We start from the raw sequence: 24,408 nt of genomic DNA on the forward strand, positions 1-24,408 counted from the left end.
TGTACCCACATTTCCTCTCTTGGGTCTAATGGTATTTGCACAGGTAAACCTGTGCACCCTCCCTATGAATTGAACAATGACCATATTAACAAATCCCATTGCCCTGAAGTACATATTGAAATACTACTCTAAGCTCTTTATTTTCCAATTAATGCACAAGTAATACTCTGGCAGATCATAAATCTGGAGCAAAAAAAACTACACAGTAGGTGTACTAGGAAACAAAAGTAAGAGCAAACCCAGATTTTGCTAGATCATGGAATTTTATTTAGCTAGCAGCCTTTGAAAATCATAAAATGTTTCCATGCTGGTCATTTTTCTGCAGGATTGTTTTTACCTTGGGCTGATGTCCATGATACAGTGTATACTCATACATTCACAAAGATCTTCACCAGTCTTCACTTAATTGTCTGGCAAGGGAAAGAATAACTGAAGAAACTTTGATATTGAACATCCATTATATCTTGAACAATTAAGTAAAAGAGTCAATAGATTATCTTTCCAAAGCAAATTTAAAAACTCCCCGCCACATTTTGCTCATTTTACATCTGTGTAACAAAGCAACTCATACAGAAAGCGATGACCTCTCTCTTGGCGGATTGATTGCAAAGGCCGTAGGTGGACATAATCAATTAACACCCTCGGGACAAATACTAATTATTTCCAGCACCTGGGTGAACTTTGCATCTGCTATTAGTTAGGTCATCTATCTACTTAGAGGTGAACTGTCTGCCTTTGAAATAGCATTTAATCATAAATTAGGCGTATGTTTTTTATGATTTAAGCATGCAAGCTACCACCTTGTGGTAACAAATCAAAATAGTCACAAAGTTTCCTAACTACTAAGGTTCCATTAAGAATACTAAATGTAGCCTTTTATGTTTTGAAAAGAGCATTTCACTGATGATAAATTCTTTACATTAGCGAATTTCCACAGAATGTGATGTTCACATTACTGAATACTTTTGCTGTCTTCAGCTTTTGTTAGCATTCTAGCTGCTAACCAGTCTCCCAACCATAGTGACTATAACACAACTTTAAAAGTTGTGCCTCTGTACACAATCTCTCAAGTTCAGCCTTTTTTTTGTGATTCATAACAGTTTTTTTTAATAAAGTAGCCAAATGATGATTCTCTTGGCAATGGCATCTTGCAGTTTCAAAGGTCTTAGTCTTAATTGGACAATCAAGCTACAGCACTGTGTTTGGTGGATTGCTTTGAACTTTGTGTCAAATATTTGTTGGCCATATTGATTCACAATAAGGTGAGCAGCCTGATCTGTAGGACCATATTTGCATGGTGGGTTGTCCTTGAAATTCCATTTGTGGGACAGGTATGAAGTGAAGATCTTGTTGAGTGTGGACCACTGTTTTCAAAAGAGTCCAAACCTTGGGTGCTTAACTGTTGGATTACTCACCAGATCTTCGACAGCATTGATGTCAGCCTAGAGATTGAGCTATTTGTCTTTTTTGACAAAACCTGGATCTCACAAATCATTTGCTGATCTCCAGGAGGGTTCACATGATTTGAGGCATATTTTTTAGATTCTGAGTGTCTTTGTGGATTGGCAGCTCTGGGTTGACTCCAGTGTGATCGAATTCTTTCAACATTTTTGCCTTCTGTTGCATATTTTTCAAAGCAGCCAGCATAATTAAAGACCCTGCACACCCAGGACATTCTCTCTTCCACATTCTTCTGTTGGGAAAAAGATACTTAAGGCTGAGGCCACGTACCAACTGACTCTTCCCTGTTGCCATCAGACTTATGAATGGACCTACCTTGCATTAAGTTGATGTTTCTCTACACCCTTGCTATGACTGTAACGCTACATTCTGCACTCTCTTGTTTCCTTCTCTATGAATGGTATGCTTTGTCTGTGTAGCATGCAAGTAACAATACTTTTCAGTGTGTACTAATATATGTGATAATAAATCAAGTCAAATATTTGTGGGATATTAGACAAGACTGGGAGCCACTGTACAGGTGTTGATTTCAGTGTATGACTTATTATCTGGACTGATGTATTGAGGTGACCTGAGGTTTGCTGTGAGCCAGTTAGTTGCTGAGGTGAAAAACAGTGATTGTGGTCTTTGTTGGGTTTGGGTGGAGTAGAAATAATGCTTCTAAGTCCAGGGACGAAGTACAGTTGATAGAAAAGGTAAGATCATCTGCTTAGATAAACTTTCTTGAGGTAGCAGGAGGCAGGTCATTCGCATAGACATTGAAGAAGTTTAGAGTAAAAACAGAGCCTTGTGGAAGTCCATCATTCAGATCCTTGTGAATCTTGTTTGGACCCTGAGTGAAACCTTATATTTTTGATTGCTAAGCATTGAAACAAGCTCACACATCATATCCTGGCATCAGAGAAATGTCATGATATGGAGATGCCGGCATTGGACTGGGGTAAACACAGTAAGAAGCCTGACAACACCAGGTTTAAGTCCAATCGATTTATTTGATAGTAAACTCGCAGGCTTTCGGGGTTTGCCCCTTCGTCAGGTGAATCAAGCTCTGAACGAACCTTCCAAGATTGTTCCATCATCTCGTCCCACATTCCTATTTTCTCCTATGTGGAGATGCTGGTGTTGGACTGGGGTAAACACAGTAAGAAAGAAGTCTCACAACACCAGATTAAAGTCCAACATGTTTATTTGGTAGCAAAAGCCACTAGCTTTTGGAGCGCTGTTCCTTACCTGTCTCCTCCCTACACCAGAGCTGTCACTGTTGCAGACCTAAGCAATTAGTAAATTACTGGTCCCAGTATCTCTAGACATGCTACACTATTTAGGCAATAAATGAGATACATTGCCAGTGTTGAAAGAATCAAAAACCAGTAAAATAGCTGATTCACTGCATGTTACACCCTAATGCAGGACATTTTCTTCTTTCTTTCAATGGGATGTGAGTGTCATTGGCAAGGTCAGCATTTGTTGACCATCCCTAATTACCCTGAAAGGTGATAGTGAGCTGCCCTCTTGAGCCACTGCAATCCATCTGGTATGGGTAGTCCCACTTAGGAAGGGAGTTCCAGGATTTTGATGCAATGACAGTGATGGAACAGTGATATAGTTTCAAGTCAGGATGTTGTGTGCTTGGGAGAGGAAATTGCAAGTGGTGGCATTCGCATGCATCTTACCCTTGGTGGTAGAGGTCATGGCTTTGGAAGGTGCTGTTGAAGGAACCTTGGTAAGTTGCTGCAATGCTAGTATGCACTCCTGCCACTATGTGTCTCTGGTGATGGGAATGTTTAAGGTAGTGCATTGGGCACTGATAAAGGAAACTGTGCTTTGTCCTGCATAGTGGCAAGCATCTTGAGTGTTGTTGGAACTGCACTCATCCAATCACTCCTGATTTGTGCCACGTAGATGGTGAACAGGCCTTGGAGAGTTAGGAGATGAGTTACTCACCTCAGAATTTTCAGTTTCTGACTTGTTATTATAGCCACGGTATTTACATGGCTGGTCCAGTTCAGTTTCTGGTCAGTGATAAACTCCAGGATGTTGGATAGTGTTGGGTTCAGTAATGGTAGTGACATTCAATATCTCCCTAGTTGGGGATGGTTATTGCCCCATACTTTTGTGGCATAAATATTACTCTGAAACATGATCAAAAGTTATAGGTTTTGTTTATAAGCGCTAATTTGGGACAATTAATAGATTATCACAATCAGTTTATTAGGTTTGTTTAATTCCTTCAACACATCTTTTAAGTATTCCTTGAAGAATGATCTCAATTGTTTTTAAACAATTTACCACCCTTGTATGAAAATTTGGCTTGCATAGTTAAATAATATCTCGTAACGTACTCTAATGAGAGCTTTTCATTGCGGTGTTAATGTAAGCCTACTTGTGATACCAATAACTAAACATCAAACTAAAAATTACAAATTTAAATGGCAAATAATAAACCACACATTAAGGCAAATGGAACTGCATCATAACATATATTTTTAATTCCACTTATCTTTTCTTTTTGGCCTTACTGGTATTTTGCACTTTTTTCACTTTGGATTTCTCAACCAAAATAATGTATTATTGGAGTGTTCCCAATTTACATTTTGCTTTGTATGCTTAAGTAATATAAGAACACAAGAGATAGATGGTTCATCGAGTCTATTCCATTTTCCCATCTGCTGCCATGTTGCTTAATTCTCTGTGATCAAAAATCTGACTATTCCAGCCTTGATGCCCCATTGGAACATCTACAATTCTCTGGGTTGGACAATTCTCGAGATATACAACCCTTTGAGTGAAGTAATTTTTCCTCAAGTCGGCCCTTACCCTGAGATTCTGCTCCCAAGTTTTAAATTATCCAACCAAATGAAACAATTTCTTAGCATCAAGCCTCTTCAGAATTTTGTAGGTTTCGCTGAGATCGTCTGTCATTCTTTTAAACCCCAGCGAATATAAGCCCAATTTATTTAATCTGTCGTCATAATGAACTCCCTCATTTTAGGGCCATTCGGTCTTCCACCTCCAGCACATCTATAATATTTGTTAAATGCATGGACCAAAACAGCACACACTACTCCAAATGCAGTCTCCTTGTGTCAAGGTTTTTATATAATATAGATTAAATAATGGTCGCACAAAAAAGCAAAATAGATTGTTGATTGTTGACTTTTGGATAATTAATCCTTGAAGGCAGATTGATTCCTTTAAAATGGTTAATGTGCAAGTTATCAGTCACATTGCTCCTATTGATAACTTTGCATTAATGTTATCTTTGGCATGATGGTTGTCAGCCAAGTTAAGTTTATAGCATAATTCTTTTTTGAAATAAGATTGTAAATTTGTACTTTTATGCACGTGCTTCCACCATTTTTGTAATGGTGGCCTGAGAAAACAATCCAGTGGTTTAATTTTTCATGTATCACTCCTTTATACCTCTCTGTCTTCTAAAACTAAAATCACTGAAAAGTGGTTTTTGTGGTTTGTGCCATTATAATTAATTTAAGTATTTTCTTTCCTGTTTCTGTTTATTTTTTTCTTGTTATGTACTTTTGCTTAGAATGTGCTGATTGCCTGTTTTAGCCTGCCCTGGAATACTCACTAATAATGATAATGGAAGGGAGCTGAATAAGTGTTTACATTTGAAATGTTCCAATTCCTGGAACATCTTGGATTTGTGATTGGATTTAGTGAAGTTAATTCAGCTTTTTGTATGAGTGGGTGCAGTAACTCCTTCAAATCAGTTCATGTTTCTTGGACTCATTAATTTCACTTCATTTGTTGCAAACTTAGACTATTTGAGAGAAGTCATGTTAGTGGAAGGCAGTGGAACACTTCTACCAATATATACATATCAGGATAACAAAAATGGTGATGGTTCATAAGAACATAAGAAATAGGAGCAGGAGTAGGCCATCTAGCTCTTCGAGCCTGCCCCGCCATTCAATAAGATCATGGCTGATCTGTCGCTGCTCAGTTCCACTTTCCCGCCCTCTCCCCATAACCCTTAATCCCCTCTCTTATCAAAAACCCATCAACCCGCGTCTTAAAAATATTTAGCAAGGCAGCCTCCACCACTTCAACGGGCAGAGAATTCCAGAGATTCACCACCCTTTGAGTGAAGAAGTTCCTCCTCAACTCCGTTCTAAACCGCCCCCCTTTTATCTTGAGGCTGTGCCCCCTAGTCCTACTGTCTTTTTTGAGCGGGAAGAGTCTCTCCACCTCTATCCTATCCATCCCATTCATCATCTTATACGTCTCAATGAGATCTCCCCTCATTCTTCTAAACTCTAACGAGTACAAGCCTAGTTTATTCAGCCTCTCCTCATAGCTCAACCCCCTCAACTCCGGTATCAGCCTAGTAAACCTCCTCTGCACTCCCTCCAAGGCCAAAATATCTTTGTGCAGGTGCGGCGCCCAAAACTGCACACAGTACTCCAGCTGCGGCCTCACCAATGCCCTATACAGCTGCAGCAAGACCTCCCTACTTTTATATTCAATCCCCTTCGCTATGAAGGCCAGCATCCCATTCGCCTTCCTGACCACCTGCTGCACCTGCAAGCTGGGTTTTTGCGACTCATGCACAAGGACCCCGAGGTCCCTCTGCACCGTCGCCTGCTGCAGTTTTTCGCCCCGTAAGTAATAGTCCTTCCTACCATTCTTCCTACCAAAGTGGACCACCGCATGCTAACTACACTTCAGGATCTATCCTAAAGCTAGTTTTCATTTTTTCCTTCTGCTATCAACATACATAAGTTGTGACACTCAAAACTCCAGAAAGGTTTTGAATGGAAACTCTTCTGTTGAGGCAAAATGAAGTGGACAAGTAAAATTATAGGGAAAGGCTATTCTTTGTTTCTTTGAAAGTCACTGCAGTGTCAAAAAATTTTGTTTGTGTGAGAAAAACTTTACATATGTTGTAGGAACATTTGTGTGTGTCATTTGTTTCAATTAGTGTGTAATCTACGCTATGATTGGTGAGTGGTTTGGTTTTGTGTGTGTGCGATATCCCTTTTGTATTTCTCATAGCTGTGAGTCTCAGTGGTAGTGGATAAAACCACGATGATATCTTTGCATAAAACAATGTGATTAACCCATTGTTCCATAGTTGTGTATATTGAGGTGTATAGTTGTTACTGCAGTTGGAAAAATGTGATTGGAGCTTCTTGAAACCAAATTGATTTTTTTTCAACATTAGCTTCTGAATTTCTTTATCAGAAGGAGCAGACTGGGAAATTTGAATCAATAAAACTGTTAAAGATTCTACTTTTATTTTTAACATTTATTTTCACCCCTCGGTCCCATATTTTCCAATTCAATCACATAACAACTCCTGGCGCAGCAGAAAGACGAGCAATCTGCTCCCAGTCCTTAGCCAACCCCGTTCTTCAGCCAGCGTTTTGGTGTCTCAAAGTGGCCTGAATGACATGCCCTTATTTGTATGCAGGTGTTTTCGCCAGGCTTCTACTAACTGCAGGGAATTCCTCCTTTGTGATTGACCTTTTGCCCTGATGATATAACCTGGCATCAGAAACTTGCAAGTTAAATATTTGAAATGCTAAGGAGGCTGCAAGCTGTCTCAACTGCTTCACCTCCTATTCTCGTGTTCAATAATATTCTTAACTTTTATCCTCAGTTATTGTTCCCAGCCTTTTCAGAACTATCATCAACTCCTGACTTTCTTAAAAAGCTTACCCATCACCTTTCTTTCCTCTAAATGCAACCTAAGGAGTCTGTTTTTTGACTGTACCACCGTATTCAACTGCATGCTTAGCAAATGACTGATCTCATTTTCTTTGATTTTTATTGCTTTAGCACAGTTGACCACTCCATTCTTTACCATTGTCTCTCTTCCATTGTCTACCTCAGCAGCACTGATCTCTCATGATTTCACTCCAACTCCCACCTATTCCATTTTCTGAAATAGTTTCTGTTCTTATGCTGACAATGATTATTCCACGTTTCTGTACTGGAACACAATGTTGTTCATCATCTATCTGCTGTCTCTTCAGAAATGTCATCTGCAAGTTCAGTTCAGTACCTACATATATGTTGATGGTGCCCAGCTCTTCAAATCTGCCACTGTAAGATTGTTGCTGTACACTGAGAGTTTGTCCCATGTCCAGTCACTGTGAATCAAGATCAGCTATTCAGGTACCTGCCAAGAGCCTTTATGCTGACTGTTTTTGTAAGCAAAGGTCATCAGAACCCTTAGCAGGCACCTTAATAGTTGACCGATAAAAGAACAATTCCAGAAGCTTAGCTACAAACTTTGTCCATGTGTAAATTTATGAAGTATAAAATAGTGAATGTAACTCTTTTATTCAAAATGGGAAGGAGACAGAAAGCAGGAAATACTTGCGAGATAGCTTAATATCTGATTGGGGAAAGTATTAGCTATTATTCAAAACATTATAGAAGAGCACTTAGAAAAATTAAAGGGGATCAGGCAGAATGTACGTGGTTTGTGAGAAGGAAATCATGTTTTACCAAGTTATTGAGTTGTTTGAGGCTACAACATGTGCTGTGGATAAAGGGAAAACAGTAGAAATACTGCATTTAGTTTTCCAGAAGGCAGGCTATTCTGGAAAATAAAAGTTTGTGATGTAATGAGTAATATAATGGCATGGATAGAAGATTGGCTAGATAAGAGGAAATAGAGTTGGCATAAAAGGATAATTCCCATGTTGCTAAGAAATAACAAGTGGTGAACCACAGGGATCAGTGCTGGGACTTCAACTTTTTACAATTTATGTAAATGACTTGGTTGAAGGAACCAAGGGTATGGTTTTTAAATTTACTGATAACATGAATGTAGGTCAGAAAGTAAGTTGTGGAGAGGACATAGGGAGGCCAGTAAGGGATATAGTGAGTTGGCAACGATCTCACAAATGGAGTATAATGTGAGAAAGTATGAAATTGTCAATTTTGGCAGGAAGAATAAAAAAAGAATTATTATCTAAATAGTGGGAGATTGCAGAGCTTAGAGATGCCAAAGGATTTTGGTATCCTAGTGCACGAATCACGAAACGTTAGCATATAGATACAGCAAGTGATTAGAAATGCCAATAGGAAATTATTGTTTATCATGAGTGGAATTGAATACAAAAGTAGGGAGGTTATGCTACAGTTATGCAGGCTATTGGTGAGACTACTTACTGTGCACATTAATGGTCTTCTTAAGGAGGGATATAAATGTGTAGGAAGCAGTTCAAAGAAAGTTCACTAGACTCATTCCTGGAATTGGTGGGTGGCCTTATAAGGAAAGGTTGGAAAGGCTAGGCTTCTACCAGTTGGATTTTAGAAGGGTTAGAGGTGACTTGCTTGAAATATTTCAGATCATGAGAATTGTTGACAGGATGGATTTGGAGAGGAGGCTTCACCTTGTAGGAGAATCTAAGAAGTAATTATAACTATTTTACGAACAAGGGGTCAATCACTTAAGACAGAGATGAGGACAATTATTTCCTGAGTTGTGATTCTTTGGAACTCTCTTCCTCAAAAGGCAGTGGAAGTAGTCTTTAAATATTTTTAAGACAGAGCTAGATAGATTGGTGATAAGCAAAAGGGTGAAAAGTTATTGGGTAGGCAGGAATTTGAATTCCAAGTTACAATTAGATCAGTAGTGATCTTTTTGAATGGCGAAACAGGCTTGAGGGGTCAAGTGGCATACTCCTGCTCCTTCATATGTTTGTGTAAATAGGACCCACCTTTACTGGGCATGACAAGTGGCAAACCAGAAGTCGTTCTATTTGTTATTCTGTTTGTGCTTGGCTTACCACACGCTGAAAAGTTTTGCCTGCTCCCTCATCATCTCAATGATTAAATTAATGTGTTTAAATTTTCCTGATTTCCTGTGGCTCCACAGATTAATTTTAGGAGCCGTATTCTAATTTTCAAATCTCTGCAAGATCTCACTCTGCTTCGTCTGCAGAATTCCCAGCCATATGCCAAGACCACATAAGATTTTGCCCCAGATTACTGCATACGTCATTTTGTTCCCTCAATATAACCATCAGAGATTGAATTTTTTCAGTCACTACTCCATTATCTGGTGATGTTATTTTCAAAAACATCTTTGACTTCAGTCTCTGTCCCTGCCTTCATAAGCTTCTTAAAACATTTCTCTAGCTCTGTTTCGGCTTTTTCCCTGCCCAAGTTTCTTCCCATTCTGTTTAAGTGCCACATTTTTTTCCCCTTTAAAGCATTCAGAAGCTGTCCTGTATGTATGGTGCTTATAAATATAAATGGCAGCATTACAGATAGTACATATTCATTTTCATTTGATTGGCATTATTCATCAGCACACCCAAACTACTTTTTAATACTAGCTGTAAAAGGCTGCAGTGGTCTTCTGTGGAATACATCGCTGGTACAAATCCAGTTTTATGTTGACTATTTTTAATAAGCATTGTGCCCAGGAATTTGTTGTGCACATGGCAGTTAAATATGTCTCAGATTGCTTTATTTGAAGTTCTATAAGGTCTTTTATTTTCAACAGAACCGTATTGGAGCTGCAAGCCAGTTGCAGTATGATGTGGGAGGAATATTATGTGATGCACACTCCTGCAATGGATTGGTAGTTTCTGGGTAAGGAAATATTTGAATATTCAGAAATTACAGCAACGTTGCAGAACAACTAAGAATTTCTAGATAAAGAGTAATGCATATCTGGAAGTGATTGAAAGGCGTAATCTCATGGAGGAGTGGGAAAACCAGATAATTTCATGAGGTTATTATTGTCTTCTGAATGCTGAGATTATGAGTTTTATGTAGATCTTATTGCGTGTAATTTTATTGTATTTTCAGTGTGGATTATGCTTGCCAGTGGATGCTGCTTGTAAATTGTCTATTTTAAAAGTGTTCTAAAACTTTTTTCAAATATAGTGTAATTAGAAGAAAAGGAAGTACAAAAGAAAAAGAAGACACCCCTTTTGAGTTGCTTAGCATATTCATCAACTTAAGTTTCATACTTACAGGTTATACCACTATTATAATAGTAGTGCGTAATGGTTATCACTAATATAACAAATTAAAATTAGTATCTACATATAAACAAGAAATAGATGTGCAGAATTAAGTTTTAATGTACCCTATTCAGTCTGGTCATGCAAGTCAAGTGTCTCTTTTAATGAAAAATAGAAGAATATTAGCATTTTGTCTTTGATTAATGTTGCATTCTTTGAAACTGCTTTTGTTTAAAACTGTATTCCTTGTGATTTTATTGTCAAGATATAAAAACAAACCTTCTTGTTTAAAGAACTGTAGATTCAAAGTTAATGCCGTGGTGTTGAAAATCCAGTATATTAGTAGGTTGAACTTTTTTCCATTTCCTCCTTGCTCATAGTGCAGACATGCTTTGAGATATTGATAAGTCAATGTGAGGACTGCAGTGTTTTTAAGTGAGTGCAATGGGTGTGTCCTTACACTGATACACAAAATTTATCTCTTTGCTCTATTCAAACATCCCTCCTAGCAGCTAGCTAAGGAATGAATTAACTACGTTACTGTTCTGAATATTACTTTGGGAAGAGATCCTGGTCTTCCAATTGAGGATGTTTTTGTCAATTTAGTGTGGTACTGCAGAAAGGTTGGGTTGTGGAAAACATACTCTTAAAAATTGCTAAAGGTTTTGAATCAAAAGCAGGTAAATATATATAATTCCTCATTCAAATTTTTTTGTTTACTGGAAACTAGAAAGCAATAACTTGCATTTCTGTAGCTTCTTTAATAATCTCAGTGTTAATTATATATTAATTGGATGTTTAACTGAATGGAGGTGGTGGACATTAACTGGGAATTTATTTGTTCCTACTGAAACTGTGCAGTTCAGTTTTGCAGTGCCTGTTTGTAATATGTGTCGAGAAAGCTTAAAAGTTTATAAGGATTTGGCTCCAGTTCTATACAACATCCCATGGTTATATGAAATGTATTCTGGATGTTCCAAAGCACTGTACAAGCAATGAAGTACTTTGGAAAGTGTAGGATAATGTAGGAAGCACAGCAGCCAATTTGTGCACAGCAATGTTCTCCAAACAATGATATAGTAATAACCAGATAATCTGCTCTTCATTATATTAATTGAGGGTAAATACTGTTCAAACGGTGGGGAGGACTCCCTTACACTCTTTCAAAATATTTGCATGAGATCTTCACATCCACCTGTGAGGATGTTTAACGTTTTATCTGAAAGGTAACTCCTTGGACATTCCCCCTATTGCACCAAAGTATTGCCTTGTATTATTTGATTATTTATTTTATCTATTTATATTTGTCACAAGTAGGCTTTCATTAGCACTGCAATGAAGTTACTGTGAAAATCCCCTATTTGCCACACTGTGGTGCTAGTTCGGGTGCACTGAGGGAGCATTGTGCAAATATCATGGCCAATGCACCTAATCAGCATGTCTTTCAGACTGTGGGAGGAAACTGGAGCACCCAGAGGAAAGCCATGCAGACACAGGGAGAATGTGCAAATTCCACAAAGACAGTGACTCAAGCCGGGAATCGAACCTAGGTCCTGGGCGCTGTGAGGCAGCGGTGCTAACCACTGTGCCAGCATGTCTCCAGGCTGGGACTTGACCCACAATCTTCTGACTCGGAGACAAGAATATGATTACTGAACCATGACTGAATCATTGAACTTTTGATCCTGAATATATTGTGAGGTACTGTTGACTGCAGAAAATGACTTTGTCACTGATTAGCTGCATGGCAAGTTTAACAAATCAGCTCTTAGTATTTCACCGAGTTGTTGGAAAGCTTCCAAATGTAGATAAAAGATATTTGCACAATAAGGGAGGGAAAATTAATTAACAAATCACATTAAATTTCTCTTATGCCCCAGTTGGCAGTGAGTTAGTCCGTTTAGGCAAAGACTTGGGAGCTTGTAGCTGTCTGCTGTCAGTTGGATAGCAATGTGTGTCTTGGTGAGTAGGAAGTTCCTAAAGAACAAACTGATTTAGGATACAAAAAACTACTTAACTTTTTGTATTGGGGTCAATTAATTCTCCTTTGGCTCTGCATTAAACAACCCAGGCTGCAATTCTCCGGCCATTCACGCCCCGCTGCCGCAGCTAATGACAATGGAACATTTGGCACGTACCCAAATCTCTGTTCACTGCAACAGGACTGGAGAACCCCAGCTGCAGGCGAGGTTGGAGAATCCGGCCCCTAATTTCTTACTTAATTTGAGATTGTTTAATAATGAAATATTACTTCAAGTTTAAAATCATATTATCTGTTTTAACTGATTGCATGTATTGAAGAAAGGCTACTTTTGGACTGAACGAAAAGTATCTGCAGCAGCTGAAGGAAAATAGAAATTGTATTTCCCCAGAATATTAATAAAATAGTCTAGTAGTAACAGAAAAACAACATCTAAACAAGTATGTTCACAGAATCACAGAATTGTTACAGCACAGAGGGAGGCCATTGTGTCTGCACCAGCTCTCCAAATGAACACTATGACTCAGTGCCGAATCCTGCCTTTTCCTGGTGCTCTGCATATTGTTTCTATTCAAATAATTGAATGCCTTGATTAAACCTACCTCCACCACACTTCCAGATATGCATTCCAGACCCAAACCATTTGCTGTGTGAAAAAGTTTTTTTTCACATTACGTTTGCTTCTTATACCCGTGCCCTCTCACGGTTTCTCCCTATCTACTCTATTCACTCCCTCTCATGATTTTGTACATCTCTAAATTCAGCGTAACTTTCTTGCCGTTGTATTCTACGCCCCTATTAAAAATTAACTTTGTCTACTGCTGATTTTGTGTTGATTCCAAGATAGCAAAGCAAAGGAACAGATTTTCCTGTTTCCTCCTCGCTTTGGTGTTCCCCCATCAATATCCATCACCTATTTAAAAATGCAATTGCCTTAACAAAGTGATTGCCATTGGATGTTAACCATGTGGTTAATAAGACATTGACATCTGTAACCTCATGGCCCGGTATTTTCTCACAATTATCACCAGTCCAAGATGTAAGAACATGAGAACTATGAGCAGGAGCCGGCTATTTAGTCCCTTGAGCCTACTCAGCTGTTCAATACGACCGTGGCTAATCTCATCTCAGCCTCAACTCCATTTTCCTGCCCATTCACCATAACCCTTCAACCCATTACTAATTAAAATCTGCTTATCTCTTCAAATTTATTCAATGTCCTGGCACCCACCACACCCTGGGGTAGTGAATTCTAGATTCACGACCTTTTGAGAGAAATAATTTCTCCTTGTATCTGTTTTAAACCCCTTATCCTAAAACACTCTCGTTCTAGGTTATCCCACAAGAGGAAGCATTCTTTCTACGTTTACTTTGTCAATCCCCTATGTCATCCTAGATGCCTCAATTAGCTACCTGCTCATTCTTTTAAACTCTAGAGAGTGTAGGCCTAAACTGCTCAAAGTCCCTTCATAAGATGAACCCCTCATCTTTGGAATCAGTCCAGTGAACCTTCCTCTGAACACCAAGATAGCATTTGGCCAAGCGGCCCGTGAGAATTGGTGGGAAAATTATCCACTGATTGGAGTCATACTTGGCACAAAGGAAAATGATTGTGGTGTTGGAGGTCAATCATCTTAATTCCAGAATGTCACTGCAGCAGTTTCTCAGAGTAATTTGCTGGACCCAACCATCTGCTATTGCTTGATCAATCATCTTGTCTCCATTATGAGGTCAGAAGTGGGAATGTTCACTGCACAACATTCAGCAGCATTCATAAATTCCTCAGATATTGGAGCCGTCCGTGTTCAAATGCAGCAAGATATGGACAATATCCAGACTTGGGCTGACAACTGGCAAGTAACATTTGCACCACACAAGTGCCATGCGATGACCATCTCTAACAAGGGAGGATCTAACTATCTCCTCATGACATTCAATGGCACTACCCTCGTTACATCCTCCACTATCAATATCCTTGGGGTTACCACAGACCAGAAATTTAACTGGATTAGCCATGTAAATACCATGGCTACAAGAGGAGGTCAGAGCTCAGGAATCCTGCTGCGAGTAACTCACCTTCTGACTCCCCAAAGTCTGTCCACCATCTCCAAGGCACAAGTCCAGAATGTGATGAAATACTCTCCACTTGTTTGGATGTTGTTCCAGGGTGTTGTTGTTGCTCCAACAACACCCTGGAAGATTGACATCATCCAGGATTAGCATCCCATTCACAAACAAGTGCACAATGGCAGCAGTGTGTACCATCTACTAGGTGCAATGCAAGAGCTCACCAAGGCTCCTTAGACAGCATCTTCCAAACCCATGACCACAACCATTTAGAAGGAGAAGGGCAACAGATACATGGGAACACCACCAACTGGAGACTCCCCACAAAGCCACTCACAGGAACATCCTGACTTGGATATGTACCACTGTGCCTTTACTGTCTCCTGGTCAAAATCCTAGACCTCCTTCCGTAACAGCACAAAGGGTGTATCTACACCACATGAACTGCAGTGGTGAAAGAAGGCAGTTTACCTCCACCTCCTTGAGGCAATTAGGGATGAGCAATAAAAATGCTGGCCAAGCAAGTAATGCCTACAAGCCATGAATTAATTTTTTAAAAATTGCTCCTCTTAAACTGGGAGAGACTGGTAGTGCAACATGAAAGCACCTTTTGTCTTGATTGTTGCCATGTACAAAATGTAAGTTGCTATTAAGTAGTTGCTTTCATTGGTGGTAGTGATAAATGGTTTGCAGTGGACCAAATGCCCTCATTTTGTGCTGTGAGCATTCTAGCATTCTGTCCTTTGGAAGGGAGTAGTGATATAGGCCAGTTATGACATCAGTAGTAAGTAAAATTCCAGAATCTACTATTCGACATGAACTAATGGGGCACTTAGCAAGTCTTAATTTGATTAGGCAGAATCAGCTTGGTTTTATGATAGTGTTTGAGAACTCTATTAGAATTTTTGAGGTCGAACAGACAGAGTAGATAAGAAGGGGTCAATGAATGCGATATATTGGAATTTTCAGAAAGCATTCAATAAGGTACCACACTTAAAGCTGTTGCACAAAATTAGGGCTCATGGGTTTGGGGGTAATATATTAATATGGATTGAGGTTAATGGACCAGATGCTGCATCACAGCTGTGTCCACAAGTGCTTTGTGGCATTGGTCACTGTTTCCACACTGTAAAAAATGGGCTCCAAGCTCTGCCAAGTTGGAACCAGCCTCCTCCATTCTCCTTGACAATTAGGACCGTATTTTGTGGCAGGCCAACAGATACACCAAGCATTTCTGTGTGCCTGCTCATCCGTCTTTTCCTGTTTGTTGCTCCATCCAGGTCCTTATCTCAATCCTTTCCAACAGAGCTCATTTGCAACCTTGCCCTCCAGGGAATTGGCACACATCCTGTCTTTCCTTTTGCCCTGCTGCAGCCCACTTGTGCCTGGTGCCTGATCCTGCCTCAACACCACCCTCTAAACTAAGCACAGTACCAGTATCTGAGCTGCTGACTGAGAATGTCGTCTCAATTGACTGCCCTTCTTTAATTATTGTCTGCTCTTGTTCTTTCCCTTTATTGTTAGGCAGCATAAGCTATCTAGGCAGCAATTCTTGAGTATTCGAAAGCATAAATGCAGAAGGGGAGGATTGGGGTGAGGAGAGGTTGCAGTGTTGTTGGAAAACAGCTGTGTAGCTACAGGATCTGCAGCTTGTCCTTCACCCTTGTCTACAATCTGGTATGATGTGGAATTTGGGAAGATGAATAAGGCAGGAGCATACCTTCACCTTGGATGATTGCAGTGATGCTGATTGCAGTAGCCTCAGTTACTGCAGTGGCAATAATTCAGTGCAGTGTTGCCTCGGGGGCTCAGCAGACATAGCTGTGCCTGTCCTTGTTGGTTCTCTGTTGCTTTCCTGGGCTACCTTGTCCTACAAGAGAGGGGAAAATAGCAGTAAGTAAGTGCATTGCGTTTGATTGATGCATATCACAGCTCAAAGCTGCAGTTATGTGGGTGAGGCTTTTGGCAGTTTTAAGTGTGTGAAGGTGTACTGCAGCATATGAGCGCTAGAGATTTCTGATAGGCGTGTGATGACGAGCGTGGGTGCATTAAGTGGTCCATGACAAGAACAGAGGATGCGGAAAAACTCAGCAGGTCTGGCAGCATCTGTAGGGAGAGAGTTAATGTTTCGAGTCCATTTGGCTCTTCATTAGAACACATGAGGTTGGTTGTGCAGTGAGCAGGATATAACATTTGCAAATGCATTCATTGGCCTTGACTACTGATCTCTAAGGCTATCTGTTCCCATTGCCTGCATATCTGGCCTCTGGAAACATTATCTCTCTCCTCCTCTCAATCTTCTGGACTGGAACCTCTTGTGCTGCGTCTGATAACCCCGGAGCCCTCTCTCTGGCATGCTGCTCCATTAGCACACTCTATTCCATTTGAAAAAATTTTTTTTGCAGTTCGAATACTGTTAAGAGAATGCTGTTCCTGAGGAGAAACTACTTCTCTCAAAGGGCGGTGAATCTATGGAATTCATTACCCTGAAGTGTGATGGATGCCAGGCCATTGAATAAATTTGATTGAGGAAGAGATACACAGATTTTTAATTAGTTGAAGGGTTCTGGAGAAAAATGGAGTTGAAGCTGAGATGAGATTGTATTGAATGGCGGAGCAAGCTCAAGGAGCTGAATTGCCTATTCCTCTCTGAGTTCTTACGTTCTCAAGAAGCGCAGGCTAACCTTATCTCTTGCAAGCCTCATGTGCACTGAGCCCCTGGCAGAACATGCAAGCATGTTTAGTGATGAACTGCACACTGCAGCCATGGAGATGAATAGTGAGCACAAAGTTTGCATGCTGCCCGCATCATCTGAGTTAATGTGGGGTAATATACAAGTTTTTAGCCTTCTGCACCTCATGAGGATATTTCAATTGGATCAGCTGTTGCCCTGTTTGCAGGTGCCACACTAGATTAGAAATCTCATGAGAACAAACTTTTGCTGTGAAAACCAAGAAAACTATCAGTGAAGTGAAGGCTGAGTGTTGTTCCTTTGATGCTGGCAGCAAAATCTGGGCCAACCACATCACCTTTGTTTTTAGTAAAGCCATAAGTTGGCCTTGAACCTAAATGGCATAGGCATAATTGCCTACAAGGACAGCTGGAAATTTCCCAACCATTATTTCATCAGCTCAAGATGCCTGTTCAGAACTAAAGTCCTACTCCCCTTCCTTTGCAATGCAACTTAAGATCAGCGAGAGAACAAAAGTGGAGGCTGGAAAGTGAGAACACAGGGAGGCCAGCAGGAGAGTTACAGAGGAGGCTCAAGAGTGAGGTCAGAGCAAGATCAATAACGGGGATAAAAGTGCAGGCTCCTGAGACTGAACACAGAAAGACCGACAGGAGAATAAATGAGTAGGCTTGAGAATGAGAGCATCAGGAGGACAAAGAGCGAGTGGGTTCAAAACAATGATTGCATTTTAAACATCAGTTTGACGTTTCAGGAAAGCAGGCAAGTGATTGGTTGGTGAGTTCTTTTCTAAATTAGGGTATTAATTCAAATTAGGAGCCAGTAAATGTATAAATGTCAATTGGGGTAAGTTTCACAGTTGATGAATTAGTAAGAGTATGAACACAGAGCATGCCTGCATGCATTAATTTAAATTAATAGTTTAAACAAGGTACTAGCTAGCTTGTAAAAGAGGTAATAGTTTAATTTTAGATTTCTGCACCATTTATGGCAAGCCTTTGACTATCTCCACCCCGACTTCCTTCAGCAACCTGCAATGTAAGATATCCAGACCAAGTGACTTAATCACTTTAAACATTGCCAGCCTTTCTGTGACATGTCACGTGTCCTGGGGACCATGTGTACAGAAAGTGTCTTCACCCCTTCATCTCAAGTTCCGGATTTCCAAGCTTACAGGGGCAACTGGAGTTGTTTGGAGCATCAAAAGAGGATGAATTTTTCCTCGATTGCTTGTTCCAGGAGGTAGTCACCCCATAAGTGAGAGTTCAGGAGAGTAGAGAGGTGGCCATCTGGAAAAATAGGAGCCGGCAGGAGTTCTCAGGGTACGTGCCATCTCAAACAGGTGTTCTTCATCGGTGACTGCTAGGAGTGACAACACCTTGAGCAATATGCTTAGAGACAGGGCAAAGCCAGAATACATAATGAGCGCTTACAGCATTGGCGTTTACCAAGGAAGAGAAAGGTGACAAAGTATCACTGGAAGGAGAGCTTATAGAGGTGTTTAATGGGGTCAAAATTGCTAGGCAGGAGGTTCTGCAAAGGTTGGCAATGCTTAGAGTGAACAAATCACCAGGTCTGGGTACCTTGCAAGTTGCCAAAGGAAGTGGGATGGAGATAGTGAAAGGCTTGCCCTAATCTTCCAATCTTTCCTAGATATGGGGATAGAGTGGTTAGGGCCTGACTGGATAGCTCTATGAAGAGCTGGCATTGGTGGAAAGGCCTACTTCTGTACTGTAAATGGTTGATTGACTCAATGATGCTTAAGATTTCAGATGTGAGGCAATGAAGAACTTGTCAAAGAGATGTATGCCATTCCAGCAAGGAGGTGCTTTTCTGGCCTTGTTTATGGTGCATTGCATAGTACAATGGGTTAATTAAATAGAATAGTTATTGTAATGAGTTTTGGTGTAAATCATGATGTAATTGTGACATCAGCAATCATATGCTAGAAACTCTGTACAGCAGATGGAACAGTCTGTGCTTGAGATATGTGCCTACTGTGTAGCTCACCGTGCATATGGTGCATGTAGTATAAATTAAACCAGTTTGCAGTAGTTATCTGAGTCAGACCACAGTTGGTCAAGCTAAGATAGACCCCATGACCAGCATACAAAACACATTGTTGAAGTGAAATAGAGAAAGCTTTAATTAGTTATCCGACTTGAGAGTCCTTGCTGCTGACAGTGGAGATGTAACTGGATATTGATCCATTCCTAGCCCAGAGATCTACTGCCCTTGACGAGCACAAAAAAAATCAATAAAGCTCACCAGTGGTTTGGAGCAGTATATTTTAATCATTCATCTGAGGTGATAATGTTAAATTTAGTGGAGTAGTTTGATTGAAAATTGTGGATCACGTCGGTCTCTTTAAACAGTGGCACTCAAAGTTGCCCTTAGAGAAAGACAGCGTTATCATGAACTGAAATACTTGTAAACTTTAAATTTTTAATGAAATCGAAGTCTGTATGAAATAAGAAATGCTATTAAGACTTTGACCAGTTCGTTGCTTACATTTTTTAATAATAATCCATCTGGACATGGAACTTCTTCTGTAATATGACTCCAGATCAATTGGTATATGAGTTTTGAAAACTGAAAAATATACTTAAGGCACCTAGATGTAATTCATGTTTTTAATGGTTAACATAATAGGATGCTTTTCCTAGCCTATGTCCTGGAGAATACGCATTAATTGAGTGCAAAGATAAGGAAAAATAAGACAGAGACCTATTATGGTGGGTCTTCATCCCTTTGCACTGCCTCAGAATTTCTGGGAATTTAGTTGGTGGGTGGCCATTGGAAATAGAGGAGGAGCAGTTTGTAGCAGAGATTTAATAGAGATGAAGGGACTGGACAGAGTAGATGGGGAGAAATTGCTTCCCCTCAGAAAAGGATCAAGAATGAGGGGGCACAGATTTAAGGTGATTTGTAAAAGAAGCAATTGTGATACAAGAAAAGACTTTTTCATGACAAGTGGTTTGCCTCTGGAATGCACTGCCTGCAAGTGTGGTGCAGGCAGGTTCTATCGAGGCATTCAAGAGGATAGTACATGATTATTTGAATAGAAACAATATGCAGAGATATGGGAGAAAGGCAGGGGAATAGCATTAAGCCATAATGCTTGTTTGGAGAGTGGGTGCAGACAATATGGGCCAAGTGGTCAGCTCCTGCACTGTAACAATTATGTGATTCAGTGGTAAGCCTGTCCTGACAATGGATGTAAGTGCAGCATTGCTAGGATAATGTGATAGATTGAGGGGTTGCATTCTCAGCTTTGAAGTTCTGCTTGCTGAAGTAACTTAGTTAGGAAATAGATATAGTTTTAAGTAAGTTATATTTTTATTTGTGTGTGTATGTGTGTGTGTGTTGCTCATAACCAGTAGCTTTAAATTTTAGTTTTCATTGTTAAAAGCTGCCTGCAAATTTATGGGTTGGTTTTGATGCGTACATTGTAATGAGGTTTTACCACCCGAAAGCAAAACTGGGTAACATAGGACACAGGGAAACTGAGTTGAGTTGAGTTGAGTTGAAACAGAGTTAACCCAGAAGTGAGATGATTGTCACAGAAGCTACTGAAACAGAGATATGAAGAGGGCAGGCCCAAAAACAAAGAACAGAAAATTCCCAGAAACCAAAGAATGGGACTGAAGAGAGTCCCAGGAAGACATTGAAGTGAAGGATCAAGGACAGGGACTGAAAACATTCCCTGTTCAGTAAAGATAAGAGGGATGCTCCAACTTTAGAAAAAGTTACATTTGTAGAAACTAAATTGAAAGCAAAGCAGGCCTGCGAGAAGCCAGAAGATTGGTGACTCCCTTTTGTGGGTCTGTGAAACAATGGCGTTTTGTTGGAACAGTTGGTACCCGTGGCAACATGTGAAAGGTGAAGTTTGAATGCACATGTCAATTCCGAAAAGAATAACAAAAGGAGAGGTTGAAACTCTGGAGGTGGATCCTTAGTGAAGAAAGAGAAAACATTGTTTGGGACCAGATTCCAAGGTGTGTTCTCAAAGGGCAGATTGGAAACCTTTGTGTGGAAGACAGAATTCAATGAAACCAGTTGGTGCTCAGTGTGACAAACATCTGGGGGTGGGTGGGGTGGGAATATTGATGAGAAATAGCCCCAAGATAGTAATTAAGAAAGGGAAATGCAGCTGAAGCCTCCTGTCCAAATCAGACAGTGGCAGCCCAACTGCTCTTCCTCTGCATTAGCATAGGCCAGAAACTCAAGCTTAGAATTACTGGACTTGATAGGCCTTTACTTATGAGGCCACTGACCAAAGATAATTGCCTAATTTTGCTGCAGCTCTCCAGATAAGCTTGAGTGTGCCACAAGCCACATTGAATTTGGAACATTCTCCAACAGGGTCATACATTGAGAATCTGGGGTTAAACAAGATGAGTTGCTCTTCCCACTATCCTCGAGCCTTTGGCTGTTATTGGAGAATAGCAGAGAGAGACAGCCACATGACCAAGAATCCAGGTTTCTTTTCAAAACAAAATTCTCAATTTCTGCTGCTTCCAGACTGTCCAGGAAGGGTCCTGGATCAAACTTGTAATACCAGTTTTGTCAGACGTCCTTGCATTTGGGCGCCCCATTGAAGTTATAATCCCAGCTGATGTTTTCATCCCTGGATGAAAACTGACTTGATAGATTCTAATTTTTATTTTTTATTTAGATACTTGGAAGGCAGCTGCTAAAAAGAGTCAGCTTCAGCAGCAAAGTGGGCTGGGAGCCTTAAGTGGAGCCCGTTTAATAGGCTTCCCACTGGACGCCATGGCCTCTGTGCATCTCTGCCCATTGGGGCTGGCCAGCGATTGGGAGGCTGGCAGTGCAGAGCTACTGAGCATACGCTGATCTTGGCACTGACAGTTTGGCACGTGCGCAGTAGCCCACTCAGCACTGTGCTGCCAGCGGAAGTAGGCCTCGCCCACAGATTTTTAACCTGATTCACGGTAGGACTGTCTGTAATGCATGGAGTGTGGGAGATTCATTTTGAAAATTCCACAGAAATAAACCAGCGGTATTTACTCCAGTTTTTACATGAATTTGGCACTTCAAATTTTTTTAGGAGAATTCCGCCCCTAGTGTCCTCTGCTAGCATAGTATATGTGCATATATGGAAGGTCGTCTGTACTCAACAGTGGCATCTTTACAAGATAGGACATATGAAAATTGGGAGGAAGATTCTCAAAGTGAAACAAATCTCAAACATGTATTTGAGTCTACATTTGACGGGAAGCTATAATATAGAATGTGATTTTGTCCAGTGATTGCAGATTGAGGATTCCATGATTAAAAATTTTTGATGGAATATTGCATTAGTTCTTGTGGGCGTGGTGTACCTATAGTAATTAGAGCTCATCAGCATGTCAGTTGACTTACCTGACTTTTTCATTACAAGCATACATTGTAAATGCTTTTAAAAGCTGCCACATTAATGGGACTAAATCTAGTTTTATGATAATTCCATAAGAATCTGTCAACAATTTGATTCAATTGCATCCATCGCTTATTTAATTTGCTTTAAATTAGAAAATTTCAGTAGTGCAACTCTCGAGTCCTCTCCTCCCCTGAGATTTTCCCTTTTTCTCCCCCTGCTAATTTACTGAGTGCAATGAAGAAGAACAGAGCAGAATTTCATTTATTGATTTGATGAAATATGAACTGTGCAGTAGTACAGTGCTGTGTCTTTTTCTCATGATAATAGAACCTCATGTTTACAGTCTGACATAAGCCAATTTAATCCAGCCTATGTTCAGACTATCTTGTGTATATCATTAAAAATTTATCAAGTGGTAGAAGTGGCTGTATACTTGGTCAACCCTTGATCCTTGCCATTTGAGACTGTTGACTGTGGTTACCTCATTCTTAATCAATGTTGTGCATTCCAGATTTTCTTTTGCTTCATCTTCGACTTGCTGTCATTTAAACCCATTTATAAAGCACTTTGTAAATATCAACCATAGTTGTCCATCGTACCATTCTTAGTCTGTCTGCAACTTGGGATAATTCAGTAATTGATTAGTAATTTATCATGCATGCTAGGTTGCACACACTTTAAAAAAATACAGTAATCTTCATAATATGCAATTGATTTTATATTGCATACTTCTAAAGCGTTTGCTGAATGAAAAATATTTTCTTCAATAATTTTGTTCCTGAGAATTGATTTTCTCTCTATAGCCTATTTTAACCTTTTCAATTCCCCCCCCGCAATGCCAGTTAAATAGAGCAAATATTTATCTTTAAAATGAAGTAGGACAAGGAATGTATTTCTCTTTCTGGGTCAGAGATTTTACTTGATGGTTTTGAGCTTAAAATGTGCAAACTAGAAACTAGACATTTTTGTGGAGGGGGGATGTCAGGACATGTTTCTCCTTCAGCAAAAATAACGCAAGAAAAGCTGTGCGTGCGTGAGAGATAAATCGGAGTATGGAAGAAAATAGATTGCAAGTTTATTAAGTTGAATACATTCTATAACTCTGGATTTTTGAATTTTTAAAATCATTTTGCACATTCCATTTATGGCCTCGTCTGTACAGTTAATAGGCCGTTTAAGACTGGCAGGATGAGTTTGCTAAACATAAAAGACTGATGAGTTAGTAAACAGAATGTACTATGTTATGGTCTTGTGTGACCCTTTGCCATGGTTGTTAACCTTTTGTACCGTACTATGTTAACATAATAAAAATTCACACACCAGGGAGCATCTTCAAAGTATATTTGAAGCTGTAGCAGAAATTAGGCATTTTAAAATGTGCTTATATAATAACTACCCACTCCATGAGGAAAAGGCTTAAATGTTTGTTTTCTTAAATTAATTCCATTTTATATTTTAAGTGGCTCTCATTCCCATTGATTTTCTTTTAAATTGCTCACCCAACAACTTAGTTCCTTATTTATAAAGCTTGTAAATTACTGTTCATAGGAAAGTGTCAACTTGACATTATTCTTGGTTTTTCTCATTCAAAATAGTCAAGTGACCCATTTATGACCCTGAAGCAATAGTGTTGTCATGAAGATGGTCTCTCAAAAACATGCACCTTGCTTTATCAGAGTGTGAGATATGTGCTGACAGCAATGATGTTTTTGTTTCATTAACCATAAGAGACTCTACAATTTTTTTTCTTTATTCATCCATGGGGCATGGATGTCGCTGGCTAGACAGCATTTATTGCCCATCTCTAGTTGCCCTTAAGAAGGTGGTGGTGATACAACTAAGTGACTTGCTGGGCTATTTCAGAGGGCAAAT

General features: G+C 39.8%; 1 protein-coding gene across 1 annotated transcript in view; it reads left to right on the forward strand.

Moving 5' to 3' along the window:
- Window positions 1–24,408, forward strand: part of fbxw8 (F-box and WD repeat domain containing 8) — a 157,310-nt gene that overhangs the window by 19,432 nt on the left and 113,470 nt on the right. The window contains exon 4 of the mRNA XM_080208411.1: window positions 9,950–10,038. Within this exon, the coding sequence (XP_080064537.1) occupies window positions 9,950–10,038 (89 nt within the window). The remainder of the gene's footprint in view (window positions 1–9,949; window positions 10,039–24,408) is intronic.

This window comes from Carcharhinus amblyrhynchos, chromosome 20 (assembly GCF_965287045.1).
Source record: "Carcharhinus amblyrhynchos chromosome 20, sCarAmb.v2.hapA, whole genome shotgun sequence".
Classification (NCBI taxonomy): Eukaryota; Metazoa; Chordata; class Chondrichthyes; order Carcharhiniformes; family Carcharhinidae; genus Carcharhinus; species Carcharhinus amblyrhynchos.